General features: G+C 41.6%; 1 protein-coding gene across 3 annotated transcripts in view; it reads left to right on the top strand.

Moving 5' to 3' along the window:
* Positions 1-9,445, top strand: part of lgr4 (leucine-rich repeat containing G protein-coupled receptor 4) — a 72,710-nt gene that overhangs the window by 38,156 nt on the left and 25,109 nt on the right. For 2 of the 3 annotated variants that reach the window (XM_061815510.1, XM_061815508.1), the window contains 4 exons: positions 230-301; positions 2,542-2,610; positions 4,817-4,888; positions 5,040-5,111. In XM_061815510.1, coding sequence (XP_061671494.1) covers positions 230-301; positions 2,542-2,610; positions 4,817-4,888; positions 5,040-5,111 — 285 coding nt within the window. The remainder of the gene's footprint in view (positions 1-229; positions 302-2,541; positions 2,611-4,816; positions 4,889-5,039; positions 5,112-9,445) is intronic. The other variant, XM_061815509.1, reaches the window with a different exon arrangement.

Below are 9,445 nucleotides of genomic sequence, written 5' to 3'. Positions count from 1 at the left end.
TTGTCTCCAACTGACTTAGCATTGAAGAATGGTTTGTTTGACCGGCACTTCCGACCAGTGACGTGATTTGATGACATAGGTGCACGAGACAAAGAAAAACCAATGGCCAGAAATTGAAAAGCCATATAAATTAACCACATACATCGAGCTGCAAAGCACATTTGTAATATTTACTGCATTTCCAAGTGCAAAGCAGTTAAGCTTTTTTCCCCCCCTGATTTTTGTTCAGGCATCTTCACAACAACCGAATTACAGAGATTGGCAACAAAAGCTTCACTGGTCTTGTGAACCTGGAAACATTGTAAGTTACGAGTAATTGGGTATGTGAATGGCTGGGTGTGCATTTAGGTGTGTGTGTGTGTGTGTGTTTGTGTAACTGTGTGCATACGTTAACAACTTACCCCCCACCTTTACTCTGGTCATCCAAACATCATTGTCTTCACTTCCTCCTGTAATTGCTTGGGGATAAATAGACCAAAGTACATGATTTCTTTTCAAATCTGCCCCACCACTGTTTGCTTCTTCCTGGCACACAACCATGAAAATCTTTCAGTGACCACAACAGCCACATTGAAACGCTCACTCCTTTACTGTTGAAAAAAAAAATCAAAATGACTTTCTTGTGTGTCTAGTGATTTTAACTGCATTTTCCTACTTATCAGTTAAGAACTCTTTCTTTTCCTCAGCGTCAGCCTTTATTGAATCAAATGCATTTCCAATCCTTACTTACTCGGGATTTATTGCAAATAGTGTTTCAACAAAGTAACTGGAATGCATAGTACACTAGAGTTACCATCTACTGTAAAAGCTAAAACCAGAAGAATGGAGGAAAAGTGTACTAGTTCCCATTTTTAAGAACAAAGACGATGTTCAGAGCTGTGGGAATTATAGAGGAATAAAGTTGAGGAGCCACACAATGAAGTTATGGGAAAAAGTAGTGGAGGCTAGACTCAGGACAGAAGTAAGTATCTGCAAGCAACAGTATGGTTTCATGTCTAGAAAGAGTACCACAAATGCACTATTTACCTTAAGGATGCTTGTGGAAAAGTACAGAGAAAGTCAGAAGGAGCTACATTGTGTCTTTGTAGAGCAAGAGAAAAGCCTATGACAGAGTACCAAGAGAGGAACTGTGGTACTGCATGCGCAAGTCTGGTGTGGTGGAGAAATATGTTAGAATAGTACAGGACATGTATGAGGGCAGCAGAAAATCTGTGAGATGTGTGCCGTAGGTGTGTCAGAAGAATTTAAGATGGCGGTGGGACTTCATCAGGGGTCCGCGCTAAGCCCCTTCCTGTTTGCGGTGTCATGGATATGCTGACAGATTAGGTTAGACTGGAATCCCCTTGGACCATGATGTTGGCAGATGATATTGTGATCTGCAGTGAAAGCAGGGAGCGGGCGGAGGAACAATTCGAAAGATGGAGGTACGCACTGGAAAGGAGACGAATGAAGATGAGCTGAAGTAAAACAGAATATATGTGCGTGAATGAGAGGGGTGGAGGAGGAAGAGTGAAGCTCCAGGGAGAAGAGATATACAACGGTGGACGACTTCAAATACTTGGGGTCAACAATACAGAGCAATGGTGAGTGTGGTAAGGAAGTGAAGAAACAGGTCCAAGCGGGATGGAACAGTTGGCGATAGGTGCCGGGTGTTCTATGTGACAGAAGAGTATCCGCTAGGATGAAGGGCAAAGTTTATAAAACAGTGGTGAGGCCGGCCATGATGTACGGATTAGAGACAGTGGCTCTGAAGAAACAACAGCAGAACTGGAGGTAACAGAACTAAAAATGCTGAGGTTCTCGGTTGTTATGAACAGGCTGGATGGGATTAGAAATTAGGTCATTAGAGGGACAGCCAAAGTTGGATGTTTTGGAGACAAGGTTAGAGAGAGCAGGCTTCAATGGTTTGGACATGTACAGGGGCTTGAGAGTGAGTATATTGGTAGAAGGGTGCTGAGGATGGAACTGCCAGGCAAAAGAGCAAGAGGAAGACTAAAGAAAAGGTTAATGGATGTGGTGAGGGAGGACATGAGGATTGTGGGTGTTAGAGAGGAAGATGCACGAGAGAGGCTTCGATGGAAAAAGATGACGCGCTGTGGCGACCCCTAACGGGACAAGCCGAAAGGAAAAGAAGTAGTTACCATCTAAAAGCTATATTATAACTATGGAAATTCTCTCAAATATATATAACTATTTAAGTACATGTCTCTGAAAATTGCATTTTTTTACCTCAGTGTTGCTAATGAGATGTGAGATGCCTAACTGATTCCCACTGTTGGGAACTATTGTTCTTCTATTTTGTTCACTCTCTATTAATGTATTGCTAATCTATTTTCTTTTATGTGTGACTTTTTAATAAGCATTTTTCCAGATGCTGCTCTAGTCAAATCTTTCTTTCAACCTAGTAAATGAGTCTCAAGTCAAACAGTGGTTGACTTATCGACAAATTGTGTTTGTATATAATTTAATTGCACGTGGAGACAATCTGTCACCACTAAATGCTGGGGAACTGTTTACTTATCTTGTCTTTTCCCATTGCAGGGATCTTAACTTCAACAACCTGATTGCTTTTCCAAAAGCAATCGAAGCCCTGCCCAAACTGAAAGAACTGTAAGTTTATACAGTGTTCCTTCATTATTCGCGGGGGTTACTTTCCTTCTCCCCTGCGAATCCTGAAATTTTGTGAGTAATTGATGGTGTTTCAAAATGCCTATGTATGATATGTGGCGTATTTTAGCAACCATAAGGTGCACTTAAATGTCTTAATTTTTCTCCAAAATAGATGGGGCGCTTTGTAATAATCTCGTGCGTGCACCAAGTTCTAAAATCGGTAAATGTTTTTGGAGTGACTATTACAATTAACTACAACCAAACACGCCGGTTACATAGCTAGCATACATGAAAACTAGTGTTTGTATTAGGATGCATGTTACCACATGATGGGGCTCACCAGGCAGTGAGGAAAAATTGCAATTTTACATTTGTAAACAGAAGAAACTTACGTTCCCCTACACACTGACAGTGTATGTAAGTCATTAGTCAACATGTTGTTCACACTCATTGTGTCATATCAAAACTAAAACTATCACACCACAGCAAACAGAATAGCATAACTAGAAAATAATAAAACATATAAAACACCGAAATAAAAAAATAAGTGACACAAAACAAACACTTTAAACACTATTTACGTCCCTAGTGCCGCAAAACATCCTGGGAAGATAATTTTAGGTTCATACAAATATTTAGTATGTTTCCAACATACTTGGTAAATAAAGATGATTCTGATTAAGTGTTGAGTGACATTTTGCAACAACTAAAGTTGGACATTGAGAATCGACTAGAACAAGGACTAACATTCCGGTTCTCCCAGTACCGTTCAAATGTAAAGATTTCTGTTCCTAGTTTCGATGCCTCGTACTCCAGCAATGAAGAAGTAATGTAAAGCAACTAAGAAGCAGTGTGAACCAGCAAAGAAGAATGCACACAATGACGTGCTTTGTGGCCAATGGTGGTGGCAGTAGACTATAGTGTATTCAATTAAAATGAATGACCAGTCGCCTCAGTAGAAATAATTTTATATTATATAGTTATATTAGTATAGTTATACAATTTTTCCCCAAGGTCTAGCGTCTAACTCTCGCCGAGCCTCAGGCTACACACCAGGAGCTTTATTGAAGTCAACTCTGTCACTTGGGTGACTGAAATAATAAAATACATTTATGCCAACATTGACACAGCTAATAAGGTAAACAATTACTTCCACTTTTGCACTGCACTGTCTACAAACCAACGTCAGCACCGACAACAACACACCTAAAAAGCTTAACATTGGACTATAACTTCTCTGTAGCAACTTTAAAAAAAACAAAAAACAAAATTCATATAAACCTCTGCCAGTATCGCTAACACTAACCCTGAGCCTCATCAATGCGTAGGGGAAGGAATCAGTTTTATATAAAATTTTCTTTCATCCTTAAAAAAAAAAATCTAATCAAACTATTACAGACGCAATGTGAAGTTACTTTTTGTGCCAAAAGGCTGCATATTTGGTGCGTACCCTTCAAAATAAAAGCCAATATGCTTAAACAATCAAGTTAAGAATTGCACATAAACCATTTGACGTGATGAAACAGAATACAGGGGCAGCTACATAAAAGTTAAAATAACTATTACAATGCTATCAGGGAACTAAACTCTCAGTTACAACTGGGTAGGTGAAACTATAAAATCCATCCATCAATCCATTTTCTGAGCCACTTATCATCACAAGGGTCGTGTGAGTGCTGGAGCCTAACCCAGCTGTCATCGGGCAGGAGGCAGGGTACACCTTGAACTGGTTGTCAGACAATCACAGGGCACATGGACACAAGCACCAATCACACTCACAAACACACCTAGGGGCAATTTAGGATCTCCAATTAATGCATATTTTTGGGATGTGGGATGTGGGAGGAAACCAAAGTGCCTGGAGAAAACCCATGCAGGCATGGGGAGAACATGCACACTCCACACGGGAGCCCCGGTCCTCAGATTTGAGAGGCCAACGCTCTAAAACTGCGCCACCGTGTCCTTTAAATGTTCAATTATATGGAATGTATTCTTATTTAAAGTTTCATTGTGCATTGAAAACTTTAGTTTGTTGAAAAATAATGCCATAAAAAGATATTTCCCAAACTTCAGGAAGAATTGCATTTACAAAAAAATAATTGTGTAATTTTGGTAATTCTGCAGCCCTACAGAATAAGTATGCATTCCCATGTGGGATTCTTTAACATTTACAATGTATTTGGCCTTTTTTTTTTTTTTTTTGCAGGGGATTTCATAGCAATGATATTGCTTCCATACCTGAAGGGGCTTTTCATAAGAACCCCCGACTAAGAACCATGTAAGATCAAACACACCCTGATCCACTCCCAGTGACACCACATACAACATAGTGCTCCTTCTATTGCATTGACCACATCAGTTTACTTTTTAATATATTGTCCAAAAGATGGAACCATTCTTGTTAAATAAATCGTTGACCCTCTTTGCAGACATTTCTATGACAACCCTTTGTCCTCTGTGGGTTCCACGGCTTTCCAGAATTTGTCTGACCTCCACTCCCTGTAAGTCATGCAAAATCTAGTCTTCGTGTGTCTGTGAGGGTTTTGTATGTAGCGTACTCGATATGTCCAAAAACGGTCACTCATATTTTTTCACACATAGTCTGTTTTTGTGCAATATTAACCTATTTGAAGTGGTGCTTAAAACCCAATATATGGTTTTCATGAACGCCAGTGAGCTTTGGAGATCACTGCTTTATGAAGTCAAATGAAAACGCATAGATGTAATACTGACCCACCAATCCAGACAGCCTTTACGCATCGACTTCTTCTTTTTCTTTCGGTTTGTCCCGTTAGGGGTCGCCACAGCGTGTCATCTTTTTCCATCTAAGCCTATCTCGTTCATCCTCATCTCTTAACACCCACTGTCCTCATGTCCTCCCTGACAACATCCATCAACCTTTCCTTTGGTCTTCCTCTCACTCTTGTGCCTGGCAACTCCTTCCTCAGCACCCTTCTGCCGATATACTCACTCTCTCGCCTCTGAACATGTCCAAACCATCGTAGTGTGCTCTCTCTAACCTTATCTCCAAAACATCCAACTTTGACTGACCCTCTAATGAGATCATTTTTAATTATATTCAGCCTGTTTAAACCAAGTGAGAACTTCAGCATCTTCAGTTCTGCTTCCTGTTTCTTCAGAGCCACTGTCTAATCCATACATCATGGCGGCCTCACCACTGTTTTATAAACTTTGCCCTTCATCCTAGTGGATACTCTTCTGTCAAATAGAACACCAGACACCTTCCGCCAACTGTTCCATCCCGCTTGGACCTGTTTCTTCACTTCCTTACCACACTCACCATTGCTCCGTATTGTTGAGCCCAAGTATTTGAAGTCGTCCACCATCGCTATCTCGTCACCCTGGAGCTTCACTCTTCCTCCTCTGCCCCTCTCATTCATGCACATATATTCTGTTTTACTTGGGGTAATCTTCATTCCTCTCCTTTCTAGTGCGTACCTCCCTCTTTCTAATTGTTCCTCCGCCTGCTCCCTGCTTTCACTGCAGATCACAATGTCATCTGCGCACATCATGGTCTAAGGGGATTCCAGTCTAGCCTCATCTGTCAGCCCATCTGTTACTACTGGAAACAGGAAGGGGCTCACCGCGGAACTCTGATGCAATCCCACCTCGACCTTAAATTCTTCTGACACACCTAAGGCACACCTCACCATTGTTCTGCTGTCCTCATACATGTCCTGTATTATTATAACATATTTGTCTGCCACACCAGACCTACGCATGCAGTACCACAGTTCCTCTCTTGGTACTCTGTCATAGGCTTTCTCTAGCTCTACAAAGACACAATGTAGCTCCTTCTGACTTTCTCTATAATTTTCCACAAGCATCCTTAAGGTAAATAGTGCATCTGTGGTACTCTTTCTAGGCATGAAACCATACTGTTGCTCGCAGATACTTACTTCTGTCATGAGTCAAGCCTCCACTACTCTTTCCCATAACTTCATTTTATGACTCATCATCTTTATTCCTCATAATTTTCCACAGTTCTGAACATCGCCTTTGTTCTTAAAAATGGGGACGAGCACACTTTTCCTCCATTCTTCTGGCATCTTCTCTTCCACTAGTATTCTTTTGAATAAGTTGGTCAAAAACTTCATAGTCACCTCACCAAATTGCTTACATACTTCCACTGGTATGTCATCAGGACCAACTGTCTTTGCATTTTCCATTCTCTTCAGTGCCTACTAATCATTGCCAATTCCTGGTCATTCACGCTTGTCTCTTCTACTCTAAATTCTCTCCCACTATCTTCATTCATTAACTTCTCAAAGTACTCTTTCCATCTACTTACCACACTATTGGCACCAGTCAATATATTTCCATCACTATCCTTAATCATCTTTACTTGGTGCACATCCTTCCCATCTCTATCCCTTTCTCTGGCCAACCTGTAGAGACCCTTTTCTCCTTCTTTCGTATCCAACCTGGTGTACATGTGGCTCTTGTTTAGCCTTTGCCAACTCTACCTTTGCCCTACGACGCATCTCAATGTATTCCTTACCCCTCTCCTCAGTTCTCTCCGTGTCTCACTTTTTTTTATCTAATCTCCTTCCTTGGATGACTTCCTGTATTTTGTTGTTCCACCACTAAGTCTCCTTCCCTTTCCTACCAGAAGACACCCCAAGTACTCCTGCCTGCCTCTCTAAATACCTTGGCAGTAGTATTCCAGTCTTCTGGGAGCTCTTCCTGTCCACCTTGACCCTGCCTCACCTCTTTCCGAATGGCCACACAACATTCTTCCTTTCTGAACTTCCACCACCTGATTCTCTGTGCTTCTAGTCTTCTTAATCTTCCTACCTGCTACCAAAGTCATCCTACACACCACCTCCTTATGCTGTCGACCCACACTCTCCCCCACAACTACCTTACATTCGGTAACTTCCTTCAAATTGTCTGCACAAAATATAGTACATCTGCGTGCTTTTATCTTCACTCTTGTAGGTCACACTATGTTCCAGTCTCATATAAAATAAGTGTTCACCACTGCCAATGGTATCCTTTTTGCGATGTCCACCACCATCTGCCCCTCAAAGTTCCTTTGCTGAATGCTGTACTTAACAGTCACTTCTTCATCGCCCCTATTTCCTTCGCCAACATGTCCATTGAAATATGCACCAATCACAACTCTCTCTCTGTCTGGGATGTTCAAGACTACCTTGTTTTTATCATAGGTGCATGTCCACTGTGAGAGAGAATCTAAAAAGAAAAATCCAGGAATCAAAATGTATGTTTTTTTTTTTAAACTATTTATTTGTGTGATACAGCTGCAAATAAGTATTTGAACACCTGCGAAAGCCAATGTTAATATTTGGTACAGTAGACTTTGTTTGCAATTACAGAGGTCAAACGTTTCCTATAGTTGTTGACCAGGTTTGTACTGCAAGAGGGATTTTGGCCCACTCCTCCACACAGATCTTCTCTAGATCAGACAGGTTTTTGGGCTGTCGCTGAGGAACATGGAGTTTCAGCTCCCTCCAAAGATTTTCTTCTGGGTTTAGGTATGGAAACTGGCTAGGCCACGCCAGAACCTTGATATTCTTCTTATGGAGCCACCCCTTGGTTTGGCATGTTGAAAGACCTAGCCACGACCCATCTTCAATGCTCTGACTGAGGGAAAGAGGTTGTTCCCCAAAATCTCACAATACATGGCCGTGGTCACCCTCTCCTTAATACAGTGCAGTCGTCCTGTCCCATGTGCAGAAAAACACCCTCAAAGCATGATGCTACCACCCCCATGCTTCACATTAGGGATGGTGTTCTTGGGATGAAACTCATCATTCGTTTTCCTCCAAACACGGTTAGTGGAATTATGACGAAAAAGTTCCATTTTGGTCTCATCTGACCACAAAACCTTCTCACATGACTCCTCTGCATCATCCAAATGCTCATTGGTAAACTTAAAAAGGGCCTTGACATGCTGGTTTCAGCAGGGGAACCTTCAGTGCCATGCATTATTTCAAACCATGACGTCTCATTGTATTACCAACAGCTACCTTGGAAACGGTGGTCCCAGCTCTATTCAGGTCATTGACCAAGTCCTGTCGTGTAGTCCTGGGCTGATTCTTCACCTTTCTAAAGATCATTGAGACCCCACAAGGTGATATCTTGCATGGGGCTCCACTCCGATTGAGATTGACTGTCATTTTTAGCTTCTTCATTTTCTAATGATTGCTCCAACAGTGGACCTTTTTTCACCAAGCTGCTTGGCAATTTCTCCGTAGCCCATTCCAGCCATATGGAGTTGTACAATTTTGTCTCTGGTGTCTTTGTACAGCTCTTTGGTCGTGGCCATGTTCCAAGTTTGAGTCTTACTGATTATGTGGTGGACAGGTGTCTTTATGCAGCTCAGGACCGACCTCACACAGGTGCATCTGATTTAGTATAATCGAGTGGAGATGGACTTTTAAAGGCGGACTAACAGGTCTTTGAGGGTCAGAATTCTTGCTGATAGACAGGTGTTCAAATACTTATTTGTAGCCGTATCACACAAATCGTTAAAAAAATCGTACATTGTGATTTCTGGATTTTTCTTTTTAGATTATCTCTCACAGTGGTCACACACCTACGATGAAAATTTCGGACCCCTCCATGATTTCTAAGTGTGAGAACTTGCAATATAGCAGGGTGTTCAAATATGTATTTTCTTCACAATAAATGTAAATAGCGTTTGAAGTGCATGTTTTGTCTGCTGGTTGTGGTGTTCTGTTTGGTGTGGTGTGATGATTTTGATTTGGTGTGACACCGTGGGTGAGTATGGCGTATTGACTGGTGACTTGCTTGCACCGGCCGTAGTGGGGGGGGATTGAGGACAAGC

The sequence above is a fragment of the Syngnathoides biaculeatus genome, chromosome 3 (assembly GCF_019802595.1).
Source record: "Syngnathoides biaculeatus isolate LvHL_M chromosome 3, ASM1980259v1, whole genome shotgun sequence".
Lineage (NCBI taxonomy): Eukaryota > Metazoa > Chordata > Actinopteri > Syngnathiformes > Syngnathidae > Syngnathoides > Syngnathoides biaculeatus.
This window is presented reverse-complemented; position numbering and strand designations above follow the sequence as displayed.